At 35.9% G+C, this 21293-nt stretch overlaps 1 protein-coding gene across 3 annotated transcripts in view; it reads left to right on the plus strand.

The window, feature by feature from the left end:
• Positions 1–21293, plus strand: part of IQCB1 (IQ motif containing B1) — a 104675-nt gene that overhangs the window by 70891 nt on the left and 12491 nt on the right. For all 3 annotated transcript variants that reach the window (XM_077118181.1, XM_077118179.1, XM_077118180.1), the window contains one exon: positions 14969–15100. In XM_077118181.1, the coding sequence (XP_076974296.1) occupies positions 14969–15100 (132 nt within the window). The remainder of the gene's footprint in view (positions 1–14968; positions 15101–21293) is intronic.

A 21293-nucleotide genomic window follows, 5' to 3' on the forward strand; every position in this document is an offset into this window, starting at 1 on the left:
AGTCTGATGTAGTAAAAACAGCATTCATTGAATTAGGAAGTAAATACATGGGTTCATATCTGGCTTTACTGTTTACCTGCTGTAAAGCCTTGGTCAAGTGACTTTGCTTTCCTGAGTCTTTAAAATAAGAACCTCCTTACTTCTGGCCAGACTGATTTAGACATTCAGTTCTTCATTACTTCCATGGACCCTTGTACATCATTTCCCATGCTATAATATTGTTAGTTTCTTTCTAATTGGGCTATGACTTACTCAAAAATAAGGAACTGAGTCCTACTTATTGTTGTTAACTCAGCATTTGCTTGGTGGATAAATGGATGTCTGCCATACCTGTTTCATTCATTTGTTATATGGATCAAACGACCAACTTTATGAGAAAGTACTTTGTAAATTATAAAGTCCTAGGTAAATGCAGAATATCATTTTTGGTGTTTTTAATGCAGAGAGCTGTATTAAGTATAATTAGATCATTGTAATTCTTTAATTGTAGCATGATGTTCTAAAACGATATTTTTGCTAGGATTTATCAATAATGTAGTTATATTTTATTGGTTTGTATTTCTTTCAGTGACCAGTTTTCCTGAATATCCAGTTATTCTCTTATACATGGTTAACTGTCAAATTAGGGTTTCAGATCCTATAGCATTTAATTTAGCAACCCCTTCTTATACTTTTAGGTCAGTTTCATTTTTCATGACAATAGATTTTGAACAATCTCTGTACATAACTTTGTTAAATTCTCTGTGTTTAACTTTTTATAACTATCCTTTTAAAGTTAGTTATAAAAAAAAGAATAGGGGGTAAGTATTGAGAGAATAGAAAGAGATTTCTGCCTCTTCCAACTCCTTTAGTCTTTTCCAAGGATTTCAGTCTAAATCTGTGTTAAAACAAAGAAAATCCAATTATGCACCATCACAAAATCATTCCTACTACTACTTTTTACCCTATGCTAGACCAGGCATTGTAAAGATTAATCCATGGATATGAAGGTTGGAGATATTTCCTTTGAAGGAACCCTTGGCTCATTTCTAATGCGTTTATCTCATGGCTACCTCTGTTTTAAATTCTTTCTTGCCAGAGATTCAGCTGGACCTTTGCTAAACTCACTTTCTATCTCACCTAATTTAGATGAACCCAGTGCTTTGTAAGCAGGTCCTTTACAATAAATTGATATATCCCAGTTTTTCCACCATCCCTTAGGGAGAGAAACAGAGATCATCATAGGAGATTATCTGAAAACTATCGAGACAAGGTTGTTTGAATTTGCACTTTCCATTGAAGCACAGGGAAAAGATTAGTCACATCCAGCTATTATCTCCCCCACCCAAAATAACCAATATGACTCTGTTGAAATTAAGATCAGAAAGGGATGGATCAAGGTCATTTGTGTGGTCTTTGTAGCTTGCTGCTAAGAATAAGTGAAGTCAAAGCAAATCTAGCCAAAATAGTAAAGGAAATGAGGATTACATTCAAAGAGGGAAAAGAGAAAGAACAAGTAGAAAGTACACTGAAGGAAGAAAAAGAAAAGTAGAAGAGAAAATTAAAACGGGGCAGTAGTCAGCAAAGAACATATTTTGCCATATTTTTCAATCATCCTTTTCTAAGGAGAGTCTATAGACCCCACAATCAAGTACAATAGCTACTAACCACATGTGGCTATTGAGTACTTTACATGTAATTACTCTGAATTGAGATATGCTATAAATGTAAAGTACCTATCAGATTTTGAAGTCTTAGTTCGAAAAAGAAGAATGGAAAATATCTCATTAATAATTTTTATATTGATTACATGTTGAGATGCTAATATTTTACATATATTGAGTTATATAAAATACATTATGAAAATTAATTTCACCTGTTTATTTATACTTTTGTTTTTGTATTAGAGAAGTTTTGGGTTGACAGAACAATCATGCATAAAATACAGGATTCCCCTATTCTACCCAGTTAATAGCATTTGCATTGGCATGAAACATCTTTACAATTGATGAAAGCACATTGGTATAACTGTACTATTAACTATAGTCCATGGCTTAACTTAGGTTTTACAGTTGCTATAGTATAGGTCCATGGATTTTTTTTTTAATTAATTTTTAATCTCTTACCATATGTACAACCTTACTTTTCCCTCTTTTAAACACGTTCAGATACATGTTTCAGTGCTGTTATGTTCACATAACTATTGTGAACATATTGTGCTACCATCACCACCATCCATGACTAAAACTTTTTCATTGCTTCAAGTAGGAACCCTGGACACTTTAAGCCTTAATTTCCCATTCCATAGCTGTTCCCTGTCCTCTGGGAACCGATATTCTAGATTCTGACTCTATGAATTTGCTTATTCTAATTATTTCTTATCAGTGAGACTATATAATATATGTCCTTTCATGTCTGGTTTATTTAACTCAACCTAATGTCATCAAAGTTCATCCGTGTTGTTGACTACATTGAGATTTCATTCTTTTTTATGGCTGAATAATACTCCATTGTATGTGTATACCACATTTTGTTTATCCATTCATCAGTTGATAAACACTTGGGTTGCTTCCATTTTTTGGCAATTGAAAATAATGCCGCTATGAACCTAAGTGTATAAATATATGTTAAATCGCTGCTTTCAGTTTTTTTTGGATCTATACCTAGTAGGGGAATTACTGGGTCATATGATAATTCTATGCTTAACTTTCTGAGGAACCACCAAATTGTCTTCCTAGTGTATGCACCATTTTACATTACCACCAACAATGAATAAATGTTTCTATTTCTCTACATCCTATCCAACACTTGTAGTTTTCTGTTTCTAATACTAATCATTCTATTGAGCGTGAAATGGTATTTCATTGTGGTTTTGAGTTGCATTTCACTGTGATTAATGAGAGTGAGCATCTTTTCATGTGCTTTATGGCCTTTACTAGATCGTCATTGGAGATGTCCTATTCCAGTCTTTTGTCCATTTTTTAACTGGATTCTTTGTCTTTTAATTGTTAAGTTGAAGGGTTTATTTATTCTGGATATTAAACCTTTATCAGATATCTGCTGTATTTTCTCCCATTATGTAGGTTATCATTTTACTTTCATGATAGTCCTTTGAGGAACACAAGTTTTTAATTTTTATGAAGATTTTTTCGTTCCAGCTGCTCCAAAGCTCTGGAGGCTAAAAGAAATATCAATATAGTGACTCAGCAGTCATACTCATTTGTTAAATTCTATCTTCTCTGTTATAAATCCTACTTTTCCTTTGATCCTTCTCCCAGTCTTTAGGGGTATTTGAGCTATGTCCATTCTAACTTTTTAATGTTGGAAAGGGGTATCATAAATATAGAATAGAATAGGGGATAGAACTGATTGATGTTCTTGGAGAGGCAGGCCCCTCTGGGTTTCAGGATTTATTTGCCTAGAAATCCATCTAGAGGTTTTAGGTTTCTGGAAAGTAGTCTTAGCATGTGAAACTTTTGTAGAATCTCAGCTAATGCTCTAGGTGTTCTTTAAGGTTAACAAGAATGGTTTTGGTTGGGGCTTGGCAAACCCTGGTAATTAGCAATATCTAGCTAAAGTTAGCATAAGAGAATAGCCTTTCAACTCTGTTTGAACTCTCTTAGTCACTGATACCTTCTTTTGTTACATTTCTTTACCCCCATTTTTTTTTTTTACATGGGCAAGCACTGGAAATTGAACCCAGGTCCTCTGGCATGTCTGGCATGACAGGCAAGCATTCTTGCCTGCTGAGCCACATGGCCCTCTTTACCCCCATTTTGTCAGGAAGGTGTTGTCAATCCCACAGTGTCAGCGCTAGGCTCATCCAAATAAAATTCCTGTGGGGCAGCTGTTTTCTTTCAATACTTTAAATATTTCCACCTACTGCTTTCATGCATGCATGAAATGCATGATTTCTGGTGAAAAATCGGCATTCAGTCTAATTGGGCTTCCTTTGTACATAACTATTGCTTTTCTCTTGAAGCTTTCAAAACTCTGTCCTTGTCATTTGCATCCCATTGTGTGATCAGTATATGATCAAGTATATTTTTCTTCATGTGTATCCTGTTTGCTGTTCTCTGGGCTTCTTGGATGTACATATTCACATCTTTTGCCAAGTTTGGGAAGTTTTCTGTCATTATTTCTTTGAATATTCCTTCTGCTCCTTTTTTTCTTTATTCTTTTGGGACACCCATAATATATATATTGATGTACTAGATGGTGTTCCAGAGGTCTCTTAGCTATTTCACTTTTTATAATTATTTTTTCTTTCTGCTCCTTAATCTTACTCATTTCAATTTCTTCTTGTCTTCAAGTTCACTGATTCTTTCTTCTGCCAGCTCCAATCTGCTATTGAAACTCTCCTGGGAATTTTTTATTTCAGTTATAGTGGTCTTCAACTCTAGTAGTTCTGTTTGGTTCCTTTTTTTTTTTTTTTTTATAATTTTTTATTAGTTAAAAAGAAATTACAAGAAAGAAATGCAAATATCCTTAATATATGCTCATTCCATTCTACATATATAATCAGTAATTCACAGTATCATCACATAATTGCATATTCATCATCACAATCATTTCTTAGAACATTTGCATCAATTCAGAAAAAGAAATAAAAAGACAACAGAAAAGTAAAACAAAAACAGAAAAAGAAAAAAAAAATTTTTACTTACCATACCCCTTACCTCTCCCTTTCATTGATCACTAGCATTTCAAACTGAATTTATTTTAACATCTGTTCCCCCTATTTATTTTTACTCCACATGCTCTACTCGTCTGTTGACAAGGTAGATAAAAGGAACATCAGACACAAGGTTTTCACAATCACACAGTCACACTGTGAAAACTATATCATTATACAATCATCCTCAAGAAACATGACTATTGGCTGTTTGGTTCCTTTTTAAATTTTCTGTATCTTTACTAAATGCTCATGTTGTACATTCATTGTTTTCCTAATATCCTTTATTTCCTTCTCTGTATTTTCCTTCATCTACTTGAGCATTTTAAGATCAGTTTTTTTAAAGTCTTCTCTTCATCCGTATTCTGGTCTTCTTCCTTGGCATTTTCTGGATTTTTACCACCTACCTTTGGATGGCCCATGATTTCCTGTTACTTTGTCTTGTACTCTTTTGTTGCAACTGTATATTTTACTATTTTAAAATGTTAACTCTCTGATTTATTCCCTGAGATAACTATTTCTTGGTATTGTAACCAGCCGGTGAAAAGATAGAGATTTTCTTGAGCCTTCGTATCAGGAAAGTCTGCCCATGGTTAATGCACTGTGGAGGGTTTTCCCTATCTTTCTGGACCTGTGTCCAGAAACAAATAATAGAAATAAAACAGGAGAGGAAGTCAAATAATTCAAGATTTCCCAAAACTGAATGTCATGAGTTTTAGGACCTGTTGAATACCCAATGTAATAAATAGAAACACACATTAATGCACATTACTAAAAAATATACTAGGGACAGAAGAACTTCAGGAACAACATTGGAAGCTAAAAGTCATCAGGGTAAGGTTGTCAGATGTTTGAGGGAAAATTGTTTCCAACTAGAATTCTACATCTAATCAAACCATCGATTAAGAATAAGAGTAGACTGAAGACATTTTAACACATGACTAAGTCTCTAAAACAATGGAGTAACCACAAGAAAGAAGACATTATGGAATCCAGAAAACACAGGGAAAAAAATAAAAAGAATCACCAAGATGATAATGAATAATGATATCAGGATGATAGCTATTTACCAGTCTAATCTGAGCAGGTTAGAAAGTTCCAGAAAAGATATCCAAGAAAATGAATTTGGTAGAATGTGTTTTAATGAATTGACAATTAAGGCACATTGTGATATATAATCAGTGATAAGTATATAGAAAGCTAAGCATAGGGGTAAAAAGAGAATTCCATAGAATTATAAAAATTGACAGTAAGGAAAAGTAATCATAGTATATTATATTGCTCAAAAATGAATAATCTTTATGTAGTCATAATTATGTAAACAAAGTAATGATATAACTAAAATTATGTTCTATAATATTGGATGAATGGAGATATGGAATCATATGGGAGTACAGGCAGTGAGAGAGCTAAACCTTATCTTCCATCCAAGAAACTCAAAAGATAATGCCTTTGTTCTACTTTGCTAGCTGCCAGAATGCAATATACCTGAAATGGAATGGCTTTTAAAAAGGGAAATTTAATAAGTACAAGTTTACAGCTCTAAGGCCACAAATGTCCCAATTAGAAGAAGAATATAGAAATGTCCAACCTAAAGCATCCAGGAAAAGATACCTTGGCTCCAGAAGGCTGATGACATTCAGGGTCTCTCTCTACTGGGAAGGCATGTGGTGAACATAGCGGCGTCTGCTTGCCTTCTCTTCAGGCTTCCTGTTTCATGAAGCAAACCCAGGAGGCATTTCCTTCTTCATCCCCAAAGGGCACTAGTAGAAGTAGACTCTACTTCCTGGCTACCTCCTCATTCTCAAAAGGAACTCTCCAAAATATCTCCTCTTTTATAGAACTCCAGTAAACTAATCAAAACCTATATAGGTTGGGTAGAGACGCATCTCCACCTAATCAAGTTTAATACCCACACTTGATTGAATCACATCTCTGTGGAGGTAGCCCGATCAGGTTTCCGACCTATAGTACTAAATAGGGATTAAAAAAATGGTTACTCCCACAAGATTGATTAGGATTAAAGCATAGCTTTTCTAGGGTACATAAATCCTTTCAAATCAGCACAAACTTTATCTGAAAAATCACAGAAAAGTAGATAGAGATAATCAACAAAAGAAAAAACTGAAAGAGTTTTTGCCTTTCAGGAGAGGATAGGGTAGGAAGTAGAAAACTACAGCTTTTTGGTAATAAGTCTTGAAGAATTATTTGACACTTAAAGCAGTAGAATTAGTTCACATTTTAAACCAGAGGACAGCAAACTACTTCTGTACAGGGCGAGATGGTGAATATTTTAGGCTTTGTAGGTCATACAGTCTGTCACAACTATTCACCTCTACACTTGTATCACAGAAGCAGCCTTAGATAATATGTGAACAAATTAGCATAGCTGTGACCCAATAAAACTTTATCTACAGACACAAATTTTGAATTTTACTTAATTTTCACATCACAGTATATTGTTTTTAATTTTTTTAAACATGTAAAATATAAAAAAAAATTCTTAGCTTCTAGACCATGCAAAAATATACAGTGGGCTGGATTTGGACTGTGGGCCTTAATTTGCCAACCCCTACTTTAAGCAGTGTGCATATGTAAATTTGATGAAAATTAAAAGTGCAACCAAGGGAGAAGTATGGGGGTGGGGGGAGGGTATGAAAAACAATATCAGATTTATCTCCAATCTTGCCTGTGACAAGATTTCTTATTACTGGGAGACCATTCTAAAGAATATGAGGAAGAACATTCGTGAAGTGCTTTTGTCAGCAGCACCATGCCTTATAATTTTATTATATTTTCTCATTTATCAGGCTTTTCCTTATATACTGACTCTTTGATCTTTATATACTATAGGTTAAGCAGAATTGCATTCATGTTGTCATATATGTAGAATCTGTCCTATAGAGATCAAGTGACTTTCTCAGAGTTATACAGTTTATAAGGAACTGGAATCAAGCCAAGAACTCAGTGCTAATTTCCCTATATGGTTTATAGAACAAATAATTCATGACTATATCCTTATAAAAAATCAAAACACTATTGAAGAATACATTTACTTTTTAATTGTGCAAGAACTTCTGGGGAAGTTGGTATAGTAGGGAGACCCAGGACTCACTACTACTCCAAAACAGCTAGTGAATAGGCAAGAACTATCTGAAACATCTGTTCTGTGGCTTTGGAGGCCAAGAGAATGCTGCATAGCATCCTCGGAAGAGTAGGTATAAAAGGCTAAGAAACTGTACTCTGTGAGTAGCTTGCTCCATGGCAGGTACCAGCATCCATCCCCCACTCTCAAGACCAGCCACCTTGGAATCAGGTCCCTGTCTGGCTGCTGCGGACAGAGGGTGACATGGAAGACATCTTCTACAAGAATGCGGGGCAGGCATGGCTAAGCACTGACCTCAGCTTTTGATTGGTGAATTTGGATCACTAGATCCAGGCTCTAAGCTGCTGTTTCAACCTACCCCGGACAAGGATGGCTGTAGTGATTTTTCAGCCGTGCCCCAGATAGGCGGAGGTGATAGAGATTTAAAGACATAGTGCATCCCTGGTGCTGCAGGGAGCACTTTGCTGAAAAGCATTATAAACTGAGCAGGCCAGAAAAGTACAACTTTGAGAATGCAGAAAAGTACAACTTTGAGAAAGGCTTCTGATGTCTTTTCTGGCCCTCTCCCCAGTGTTCGTTGGAGCTATTCTGTAGCCCCTCGGTGGATTACTGGCCCTGTTTTGGCTGGGGAATGCTGAATTCGGAAAAACTTCTCCAAAGTGACCCTCCTCCAAGAATTTGCCCTCCAGGAAAAGCTGCTAGAAGCAACAAAAGTAGTATAAAGAAAAAAACTATAGAGGCAAAACAAAAACAAACAGAAAATGTCAAGATTCCTGAAGAAGGAACAGAGGAAAGGATGTTTTCTCCTGGGACTGAAACAATTGCACACATAATGCAATCTTAAAAATTGTACGACATATCTAGGGCAAGAAAAGATGAAGAGCTTAAGAACTCTGCCAAGTTAAACAAGGGCAATTCTAAAGGACTAGAGTAAGTTGAACTGAGTGTCAAAGAAGTCTTAACACAGCCATTCTCAATATAACCCTAAGCAAGAGATGGAAATTGAACTCTAGAGTAAATTCATCAAGATAATCAGATGTCTAGGCATCAGCAAAAAATTATACACCAAACTAAGAAATAAGAAAATACAGCCCATAAAAAAGTATTTGCAAAGTCCCCTTGGGGGAATGGCGAGAAGGGGGAAAATTCAACTTCCCCATGTGGAGGATTCTTGATACTCTCACAAGCAGTGGGGACAACCAAACCAGCAGGCCGAGGCCTCAATCTTGGGGTTTGTTCATATGAAACTTATCCCCGCAGAGGATAGGCTAAGCCTACTTAAAATTAGGCCTAAGGGTCACCCCCAGAGAACTTCTTTTGTTCCTCAGATGTGGCCTCTCTCTCTTAGCCATGGCAAGCAAACTCACTGCCCTCCCCATCTTGGTGTGGGACGTGATTCCCAGGAGTGTGGACCTTCCTGGCACCGTGGGACAGAAATCTGAGAATAAGCTGGTACTCAGCATCAAGGGATTGAGAAAACTTTCTCGACCAAAAGGGGGAAGAGAGAAATGAGACAAGGTGTCATTGGCTTAGAGATTTCAACCAGAGTCGAGAGGCTATGCTGGAAGTTATTCTTAATGCGTTATATAGATATCACCTTTTTAGTTAAGGTATAATTGACAGGCTGGAGGGAAGTGCCTGAAAATGTAGAGCTGTGTTCCAGTAGCCATGTTTCTTGAGGATGATTGTATAATGAAACAGCTTTCACAATGTAACTGTGTGATTGTGAAAACCTTGTGACTGATGCTCCTTTTATCTATCTTATGGACAGATGAGTAAAACCTATGGATTAAAAATAAATAAATAATAGTGGGAACAAATGTTAAAATAAATTTAGTAGATTGAAATGCTGGTGATTGGGGGGAGAGGGAGTATGGTACATATGAATTTTTTACCTTTTTTCTTTTTATTTCTTTTTCTGGATTGATGCAAATGTTCTAAGAAGTGATCGTGGTGATAAATATACAACTATGTGATGATATTGTGAGTTATTGATTATATACCAAGAATGGAATGATCATATGGTAAGAATGTTCATGTTTGTATATTGTTATGTTTAAAACATTTTTTTAATTAAAAAAAAAAGAAAGAAAGAAAACACAGCCCAGTCAAAGGAATAAATCGAAACTTCATAGGAGACACAGAATTTGAAACAACTGATTGAAAATGCTCAAACAGATTTCCTAAATTAATTTAAGGAGATGAAGGGAAATATGACTAAAGAGATACAGGATATTCAGAAGACAGTATATAAGCATGAAAAAGAATATGAAAGTATAAAAAGAAACATAACAGAAATGATGAGAATGAAAGGCACAATAAAAGAGATTAAAGATTCACTAGGAGCATACAACAGCAGATTGGAACAGACAGTATTAAAAATCAGTGAACTATAAGACAGGACAATTGAAATCTTATAAACAGAAGAACAGATAGAGAAAAATTGAGCAGGGTCTCAGGGATTTAAATGACAGCATGAAGTGCACAAACATACATGTCAGGGGTGCCAAGGAGAAGAGAAGGGAAATAAGGTAGAAAAATATTTGAGGAAGTTATGACCAAAAAGTTCCAAACTCTTATGAAAACCATATATATACATGTTCAAAAAGTGCAGCATACTCCAAACAAAATAAATCCTAATAGACCGACTCCAAAACACATACTAATCAAATGCCAAAGACAAAGAGAGAATCCTGAAACTGTCCTTCAAAAATGAGGGAGAGTTTAAAATATTCACAGATAAACCAAAACAGAGTTTGCCAACAAGAGACCTGCCCTATAAAAAATACTAAGAGAAGTCCTACAGGTTGGAAGGAAAAGACAAGTGAGAGGTGCTCCGAGTATATAAGGGTAATGAAAAGGGTAAAAACAGAGACAAAGATATGACTTATAAAAAACAAAGGATAAGATGGTTGAAGTACTGCCCTTACAGTAATAACATTGATCCTTAACGTATTAAACTCCCCAGTCAAAAGACACAGATCGTCAGGATGGATAAAAAAATTTGATCCAACTATGTGCTATCTACAAAAGGTCCACCTTACACCCAAAGGCATAAATAGGTTGAAAGTAAAAAGGCTGGAAAAAGATATTTCATGCGAAGAGTAACCAAAAAAGAGCTGGGGTGGGTATGCTAATATCCAAAAAAATAGACTTTAAATACAAAACTTTTAAGAGACAAATAAGACACTATATATTAACATGGGGCAATCTACCAAGGAGAAATAGCAACCATAAATATTTATGCATCTAACCATGGTGCCCCAAACTACATGAGGCAAACACTAGCAAAACTAAAGGGAGAAATAGATGTCTCTACAATAATAGTGGGAGACTTCAGCACATCGTTCTCATAAATATATAGAACACCCAAACAGAAGATCAATAAGGAAACAATTTGAATAATACAGTAAATGAATTATACCTAGACAACATATAAAGAACATTACACCACAAAACAAGAGGACATACATTCTTCTCAAGTACTCAAGGATCATTCTTTGGAATAGACCACATGTTGGACCACAAAACAAATTTTGTTTTTAAAAAGGTTGAAATTATACAAACATTTTTTCTGACCATAATGGGATGAAGCTGGAAATAAAATAAGTGGAGAACTGGAAAATTCACAATTATACAGTTGATAAACACATTCTTAAACAGTTAGTCAAAGAAGAAATTGCAAGATTAAATCAGTAAATTTCTTAAAAGAAATGAAAAGGAGAACACTACATATCAAAACTTATAGGATGCAGCAAAGGCAGTATTGAGAGGGAAATATATAGCCCTAAACACCTACATTTAAAAAGAATGGGGAACTAAAATCAGAGACCTAACTGCATAATTGAAAGAACTACAAAAGGAACAGCAAATAAACCCAAAACAAGCAGAAGGAAAGAAGTAACAAAGATTAGAGGGGAAATAAATGAAATTGAGCATTTAAAAAATGGAGATTATTAGCAGAATCAAAAGGTGGGTCTTTCTGAAGATTCATAAAATTGACCTACCCTTAGTTAGATTGTCAAAAGAAGAGAGAGAGAGAAAGAGGGAAAGGGAGAAGGAGAGGGGGAGAGAGAGAAAGAGAGATGTAAATTTTTAAAGATTTTGAAATGAGAGAAGGATATTACTACTAACCTCACAAAAATAAGAAGAATCATAAGAGGATACTGTGAACAACTGTATTCCAACAAATTAGAAAATTAGACTACCAAGATGAAGTGGATAAATTCCTAGAAACACACAAACAGCCTGTACTGACTGTTGAAGAAATAGGAAACTGTAACAGACCAATTACAAGCAAAAGTTTGAATTAGCCTTCAAAAACCTCACAACAAAGTAAAACCTATGACAGTCATTCCAAGAAGAATTAATATCAGTTCTGCTCAAAGTCTTCAAGAAAAATCAAGGAGAAGAGAACACTACTGTTCTAGTTTGCTGGCTGCCAGAATGCAACACACCAGAGACCGATTGGCTTTTAATAAAAGGGGATTTATTTCATTAGTTCTTCAGAGGAAAGGCAGCTAACTTTCAGCTGAAGTTCTTTCTTACGTGGGGAGGCTCAGGGTGATCTCTGCTGGCCTTCTCTCCAGGCCTCTGGGTTCCAACAACTTTCCCCAGGGTGATTTCTTTCTGCATCTCCAAAGGCCTGGGCTGAGCTGCGAGTGCTGAGATGAGGTATGCTGAGCTGCTTGGGCTGTGCTACATTGAGCTCTCTCATTTAAGCACCAGGCTATTAATTCAAACATCACTCATTGCAGCAGGCACGCCTCTAGGCTGACTGCAGAGGTAATGAGCAACAGATGAGGTCCACGTACCATTGGCTCATGTCCACAGCAGCAGAACTAGGCACATTCACCTGGCCAAGTTGACAACTGAATCTAACTACCACAACTGCCTAACACATTCTGTGAAACTAACATCATCCTAATACCAAAGCCAAATAAAGATACTGCAAGAAAAGAAAATTAAAGATCAATTTCCCTAATGACTGTAGATGCAAAAATCCTCAACAGAGTATTTTCAAATCGAATCCAATAGCACATTAAAAGAATTATACACCATGATCAAGTGGGTTTTATCCCAGGCATGCAAGGTTGGTTCAACACAAGAATTCAATTAATGTAATATATCACATTAACAAATCAAAAGATAGAGACCACATGATCATCTCAACTGATATGGAAAAGGCATTTGAAAAAATCTAGCATCATTTCTTGATAAAAAAAACACCTCTAGAAGTAGGAATAGAAGGATACTTCCTCAATATGATAAAGGACATATATGTATAACCCACAGCTGACATTGAACTCAATGGTGAAAAACTGAAATATTTTCCTCAAAGTCTGAAACAAGATAAGGATACCCACTATCACTACTGCTATTCTACATTGTGCTGGAAGTTCTACCTAGAACAATTGGCAAGAAAAGGAATAAAAGAAATACAAATTGGAAAGGAAGAAGTAAAACGTTCACTACATCCTACATATATAGAAAGTTCCGGAGAAACTACAACAAAGCCATTATAGCTAATAATTGACTTCAGCAAAGTGGCAGAATACAAGATAAACATATTCCCAAAGAGGAAATGCCAACGGCTAATAAGCACATGAAAACATGTTAAACATCACTAGCTGTTGGGGTAATGCAAATCAAAACCACAATGAGCTATCATTTCATACCTACTAAAAGTGTTGAAGAGGATATGGAGAAATAGGAGCACTCATTCACTGCTGGTGGGAATGTAAAGTGGTGCAGCTACTTGGAAGATGGTTTGGCAGTTCCTCAAGAAGCTAAGTATGGAATTGCCATATGATCCAGCAATCCTGCTACTAGGTATATGCCCAGAAGATGAAAGCAGGGACTCAAATAGACATTTGCAAATTGATATTCATTGTGGCATTATTCACAGTTGCCAGAGATTGAAGCAACCCAAGTGTCCATCAACCGATGAATGGATAAACAAAATGTGGTATATATGTTTAATGGAATATTATTTAGTTTTAAGAAGGGATTCTGATACATTCAAGAACTTGGATGAATCTTGAGGACATTGTTTTGACTGAAATAAGCCAAGCACAAAAGGACAAATAATGTTTGATCTCACTGATAAGAACTAATTGTAATAAGCAAACTCAGAGAGTTAGAATCTAGAATATGGGTTATCAGGGGATAGAATGGAGTAGAGAATGGGAAACTGATGCTTAATTTGTGCAGTTTCTATTTAGGTTGATTGTAAATGTTTGGAAATAGATAGTGGTAATGGTAGCACATTATTGTGAATGTATTTAACAGCACTGAATTATGTTTGTGAAGATGACTAAAAAGGGAAACTTTGGGTTGTGTACATAACTAGAATGAAAGAAGGTAAAACATGGGAATATATAACACAGTAAACTCTGTTGTTGACATGACTGTAGAGAATAGTACAAATTTACAAATTTTCTTTCATGAATTGAAACAAATATATGACACTATTACAAGACATAATAATAGAGTGGTATATGGGGAATATACACTCAATGTAAACAATGGACTATAGATTACTGTAATATTTTAATATTCTTTCATCAGTTGTAATAAAGATACCACACTAATGTAAAGTGTCAACAATATGGTGTATTATGTGAATATTGTATTTTGTACTTGACTTTCCAATAAGCCTACAACTTCTCTAATTAAAAAAGCAATAATTAAGAAAAAAATATTATGCTGAATAAAATAAACCAGACACGAACTACTACATATTTTATGTTTCCATTTATATAAAATGTAAATATAAATAAATCTATAGAGACAGAATTAGATAATGGTTATATAGGGCTGGGGAAGTATAGAGGGATTGAGAGATAACTGCTTAGCTATATAGAGTTTTTCTTTTTGGAGGAATACAGTGTTCTAAAATTGATTGTGGTAATGAATGCACAACTCTGTGATTATACTAAAAGTTATTGTGCACTTTGGATAGATGATATGGTATATAAATATATCTTAATAAAACTGCTTTTAAAAACTCAGTTCCTCCTCGTGTCACAAACCCATTTCCCTCCCCATGCATATTCAGGTACATCTCAGAGTTGTAGTATCATCTTTCCCATGCTCTACCATTTATCACAGGAAGAAAATATTTCTATGTTAACTTACCAGCTGACTTGAAAATTTTATTAACTTATATCTTAAAGGAGTAAAATCACAAACCTTTTTTTTTTCAGGCTCTTAAATTCCTAGCAAAATGTCGTAAGAAAAAGAGACAGCTTTCTCCTTGGCAAGGACTCCAAGGACTCACTGATGCACACAGAGTTGAACTGAAGCAACAAGTGGATGACTATCTCAGAAGACATCCAGTATGTAGGCTTCTGTGCCATGATATTAGTGTTACATGATATTCACCAACAAAGCAATGTCTTTTATGAACATATACATTTATTGTTAGTAATAAGGTAATGCAGTGGCTTTACTACTAGAGTTAATGAATTTAAAGTCTTTTAGTAGTTATATGGGCCGTAAAGGTACAGTCAGTAATGAGGGCTACTTTGATTTGAATGAGTTATTTCTCATGCTTCATCAGCAAAACTTGTCATTGCTTCTTTTGCAATAATAAAATAAAACTTTGGCTATTCTAAACCTTCCAGAAAGATTAGATTGAGCTGCCAATCAGTAAATATCATTTGTTATATACATATACTCAAAACACACATATAAACATATGTGGGTACTTATGTCTGCTAGACTGTTAATGATGAAACATTTGACTATTTGCTTCTTATCATTTTATCACTATAAATTTGCCAACACCTGTTTCCCAAGAGAAGTGTCCATATCTTCCAACTTCTTTGACTATAGTACTACAGATCAAGTGTTATTTGCTTCTCCCTTTTGAGTTCTTTTGAGGTCTTTTTTTTTTTCTACCTTTAGAGTGTCTCAGTACCCCTCCCATTAATTCTAATGACCTGTACCTTTTGCTGAGTCTCTCTACTTTCCTGTCTTTTCCTGCTTCTCCTATGTTTCCACACTTCTCTTATTTTAATGGGGAAAGTTGTGGTTTATAAATCTCAGACAATTAGAATTCTTATTTCCCTCATTTGATCCAGCCACTCACAGTGTATATTGCTACTTTTCAGATCCATGTTGATGTGACTTTATTGTTGTTGTTGTTGTTGTTGTTTGTCTTTAGGTTGATTTTCTATCTGTTTCATACACACACACCTATATACACACCTATAAAATGAGGGTTCTGTGACCATATTAGAAGTTTGATATATAGGTAATCCTGCCTCGTAATGTTTCATTCCTCCAGATCTCCTGAAATGAAAGAGCTTTATGCGAAGAGCTTATATAAAAAATGGAAAGCAAAGTTTAAAGTTATTAATAGCTGAGTATATATCTGATAAACACTGGAGCAGAGGACTGGTAAAAGCTGAGTTTGACAGCAAGGCTCAGTCCAAGATGCATACATAAGGCCCACTACTTTCCCTTTCCACTAACTTGAATTTAGATATCAGCACAGTAAGTGATGATGACAAGCCTGTCCTTGCATGCCAGGCCTTCTGGGCTTACCACATAGAAGAAGAAAAGTCTGACTTCTTTTTCCAGCCAAGGTAGAATGACAGTGACTGGGTTTACCATCTGCCTGAAACAACTGAAAAACAAAGATAAATAAAATATATCAAAGAACAGTTTTCAAGAAACTGGACAGCAAACAATGCAGGACACTGATCCCTGAGAGGGAACAAAGTGAGCCCTACAATAACCCCAGCTTACTGCCTTGAGAGTGTTTCCAGACCACAGCACAGGGAAGGGGTAGAGACAAGGTGCTCAGTAAAGTCCCTAAATTGAGGTGATGAATTTGAAAGTCTGGGAAAATCAAAGAAGTTAGACTTCAAAGGATACAATACCAGAGTGGGAAGAACTACATAGGAGAGAATCCCAGAGATTTGCAGAATGTCCCCCTTGAGTATTGTTCAGAATACCAATCAGCACTTTGATGTGAGGAAACTACCCAAGGCCAGAAAAACCACTATCTGAAAAGATAAGATGAAACTGCGTAATACTCAAACAGATCCAGAAATAGATCCTGTTCCCAGCAAAAAGAGTATAAAAATTTGTAATTCAGAGAGCATTGGAAAGGGTACTCAGGAAGGCTATAACTAGCCTACAACTGTTCACTGCCTAGATTTTCCAAAGAAATTATAATAGCAAGAACCAAAAATATCAGACTGTTTCATGTAATTTAATTGCATTGCAGAATAAAGCTGCAGAATATAAGAATAGGAAAATATCCAGCACCCAATGAGGTAAAAGTCACAATGTCTGACATCCAAAGATTAACATACATGCACAGAAGCAAGAAACCATGACCCATTATGAGGAGGATACTCAAAGCCAATCTAGAAATTATACAGATGTTAGCAGAGAAAGACATTAACAGTATTAATGTACTATGTCATATGTGTATGTGTGTACATATAATATATATATATAAAATGTTAAATATATTGGGAAAGTTAAGACAGGAAATATAAAAAATATATATAAACTGAGCATCTAGAGTTAAACATCTAAACTGAATATCTAGAGTTAAAAATGTCGGTGGTGATATGAAAACTAACATTGATAGGAATTAAAAGCCAATTAGATTCTGCAGAAAAAATAGAATTGAAGGCATAGTAGTATTATTTAAAAAATGAAACACATAGAGGAAAAATGAAAAGAATATCATTAAGGTGTGGGGCAATTTCAAATGGCCAGGAGATGGTTAATTGGAGATCCTGAAGAAAAGCGTAAGGAGGGACAAAAAGTATATGAAGGAAAAATGGCCAAACATTTTCTAAGCTTAAAACTATAAACCCATGTTCAAGAAGTCGATGAAGTCCAGGCACAAGTCACATGAAGAAAATTATGTCAAGGCCTATCATTATTAGATTTCTCAAAAGGCTGATGAAGTGAAAATCTTGAAAACAGAGGAAAGAAACATGTTTGTCTTAGTTTCCCAGCTACTAAGACAAATGCCACACTATGGATAGGCTTATGGGAATGTATTGGCTTATGGTTTTGAGGCTAAGAGAAGTCCAAATCATGTCATCAACAAGGTGATGCTTTCTTTCCAAAAATTGTTGTGTTCTGTGGCTGGCTGATGGCTCACCTTGGATCCTTGGCTTTTGCATCACATTGCAATGCACATGGTGATGTGTTCTCCTTTCTCTTCCTGGCTCTGTTGACTTCTAGCTTCTTTTCCTCCCCAATGGCTCTCTTCCTATGGTCTTCTTTATAAGTCTTCCAGGAGATGGGATTCAGACCCATCCTGGTTTAGTTGACCACGCCTTAACTAAAAATGTTATCTTCAAAAGGTCGTACTTACAATGGGTTCACACCTACATTAAGAACAGTGGTGGACCACAGTCCACCACCTTCTGGGTCCTAAAAAGACACGTTGCTCTAATGTGCAAAATACCTTCATTTTATTACAGCATCCCAAAAACCTTAAGCCATTTTGGAACAACTCAAATACAGTGTCTTATCAAAATCAGTTGTGGCAGGGATGCATAGGTGGTTCAGCGGTAGAAGGTGTGCCTTCCATGCGGGAGACCTGGATTTGATTCCTGGACTGTGTACCTGAAAAAAAAAATCAGTTATGGGTATATTTCATCCTGGAATAAAATTCCTCTCCATCTTATGGTCCTGTAAAACCTAGCAAGCAAGTTATATACTTCAAAATACAATGGTGGGACAGACATAGGCTAAACATTCCCATTCCAGAAGGGAGAAATTGGAAAGAAAATGAGTTTCAAGTTCTAGGCAAGTCTGAAATTCAACAGAGGAAACTCCATTAGATCTCATGGTTATCTCTGGATCAGTGATTTGTCTTCTAGGCCCCCTGGAGCAGCAGCCTCACCCTTTCCAAATGCTTACACATCAGCCATGTTCTCCCTGAACACCATGGTAAAGCTCAACTCTCTCCAAGCATCAGAATGGCAGCCAGCCTCTCCATAAATGCCAGGCATAGGCCCCCCTACCATCTCAGCATTGGAATGGTGTCACTCTCCCAGAATATTGGAGCACAAAATCTGCCCCTCCAAACACAGGGGCAGACCTGCCCTTTCTACACATGTGGGTGGGCATGATTTATTGATGAGCTCTTCTCAGTCTAGATCTCTGCCTCCATGGTTCTACCCCAGTTCTTCCTTCAGTTCAACCCATCTCTATCCCTTTCACTCTAGCCTGGCAGTAGTCTGCTCATACAAATTTTGTAAAAGCCTTATTGGCTTTATGTGCTGTTCAGGGGGCTTCAGATCATCACACTTCCACTGAAATGGCTGACTGGATCCATGTTCAATCATACTGTCTTTGTAAAGGATTGTTCAGTTAACCTTCACATGCTACCTTGTTCTCTAGGAACTCACTTCCTGGAAGTACAGGGGTTTTCTGATAGGGCTGCTTTGGCTCTACTCACTATCTGGATAAGCTGAGAATTTTCTGAATCATCCATTTCTGGTTTGTTTGTACTTAAAGAGCTTAATCCTCAGCTTATCCCTTACCTCTTACATTTTACTATAAACTACAAGGAGAAACTAGGCTGCATCTTCCACACTTAGCTTGGAATTCTTCTCAGGTAAATATCCAAGTTCATTGCTTGCAAATTCTGCCTTTCATGTGACATGAAAACATAGTTTCACCAAGTTCTCTGGTGCTTTATAGCAAGGATAACCTTTCCTCGAGTTTCCAATGACAGATTCACCATTTGCTTCTAAGACCTCATTGGAAGTACCTTTAACATCAATATCTACCAAAAGACTGTGAAACAACCTAGGCTTTTTCTTTCAAGTGCCTCATAATTCTTCCAGTCTCTGCTCAATTCAAAAGCCACTTCCACATCTGTAGATATTTCAAATAATAACTCCCCACTTTCTACTATCAAAAATTGTCTTAGGATGTAAATATTAAGAGATTTATTATAGGAATTTATTGACTCAGGTGTGGCATCGACAAGTCTGAATTCTCTACAGCAGGCTGCAAGTAGGTAACTACGTGGTAATGTTGAATTCCCCAAGAGAAACTACAAGTTGGGTATTCTGATGAATTCCTCCAGGAGAAGAAGATTGGCTAACATAGAAATTCTTTCTGACTGCTAAAATCCTCAGTTCTTCCATTAAGCCTTCATATGATTGGATAAGGAAATTCCTTTCATTTCTGAGGCTGTCTTTTTTATTGTAGTTATAATCAGCCATAGATGCAATCAAACTGACTTAAATCCAGAAATACCCTCCAAGTAATAATTAAACCAGCTCTAGTTTGACCAAACTACTGGATTCCATAACCTAGCCATGTTTATATGTGAAATTAACCATCACAATGTATATACAGGCAGATGTATCACATTTCTCATCAGAAACAATGCAAGTAAGAAGATGTCTTACTTTAAAGTTCTGAAAAGAAAAGAAAACTGTCAGCGTTGGATTCTTCACCCAGCAAGGATATCAACAAATAACCAAAGGCAAAATAATGACTTACAGAATACTTTATCACAAGCAGTCTTACACAACTAAAAGATTTAATATTTCTGATAAAAATATCAGAATAGATAGAAATCTGAATCTGCATTAAAAAATAAAGAGCTCTGGAAATGGTAACTACATGAGTAAAGACATGAATTTTTTGTCATTTAAATCTTTTAAAAATGTAATTGATTCTTGAAAGCAGAACATCAGTAAATATATTGTAATGCACACGAAATAGTAAATATTTTTGGTTTTGCAAGCTATACGGCCTCTGTAGCAGCCACTCAATTCTGCTGTTATAGTAAATAAGCAGCTATAGATAGTGTGTAAATAATTTACTGTAGCTTTGTTTTAAAAAACAGATAGTAAGCTTTAGTTTGCTTGTCTTTCCTTTAACTAAAAATAATAGCAATATATAGTGGTGTTTTAACATATGTAAAAGCAAAATGCATGGCAGCAATTGCATAAAGGCTAGGAGGGGAGAAAATAGGTGTATTTTATTGAAAGACTGTTACATTGTATAGTAAATGGTATAATATCACTTGAAAGTAGATTGAAAAGCTAAAGATGTATTCTATAGTGGTAATTTGAAGCTGTTATGTACCCCCAGAAAAGGCCAGACTCTTTTAATCTATCCCTTAGGGGCAGACCTATTGTGAGTAGGACCTTTTAGATTAGGTTGTTTCAACTGAGATGTGACCCAGCCCATTCAAGGTGAATTGTAACCCTTTACTGGTGTCTTTTTTTTTAAGTTTTTTTTTTCTGTTTGTTTGTTTGTTTGTTTTTAACATGAACAGGCACCGGGAATCGAACCCGGGTCCTCTGGCATGGCAGGCAAGCATTCTTGCCTGCTGAGCCAACATGGCCCACCCTACTGGAATCTTTTATGAGAAGACAAAAGACAGAAAAGCTATGAGAACTTAGAAAGAAATGCCCCAGAGATGTTAAGAGAGGGTGCACAGATACTCAAGAGAGAAAGCCACTGGAATCAGAAGCCAAAAGCAATGGAACCTGGGAATGAAGGACCAGTAGATGCCGGCCA

Source organism: Tamandua tetradactyla, chromosome 10 (assembly GCF_023851605.1).
Source record: "Tamandua tetradactyla isolate mTamTet1 chromosome 10, mTamTet1.pri, whole genome shotgun sequence".
NCBI lineage: Eukaryota > Metazoa > Chordata > Mammalia > Pilosa > Myrmecophagidae > Tamandua > Tamandua tetradactyla.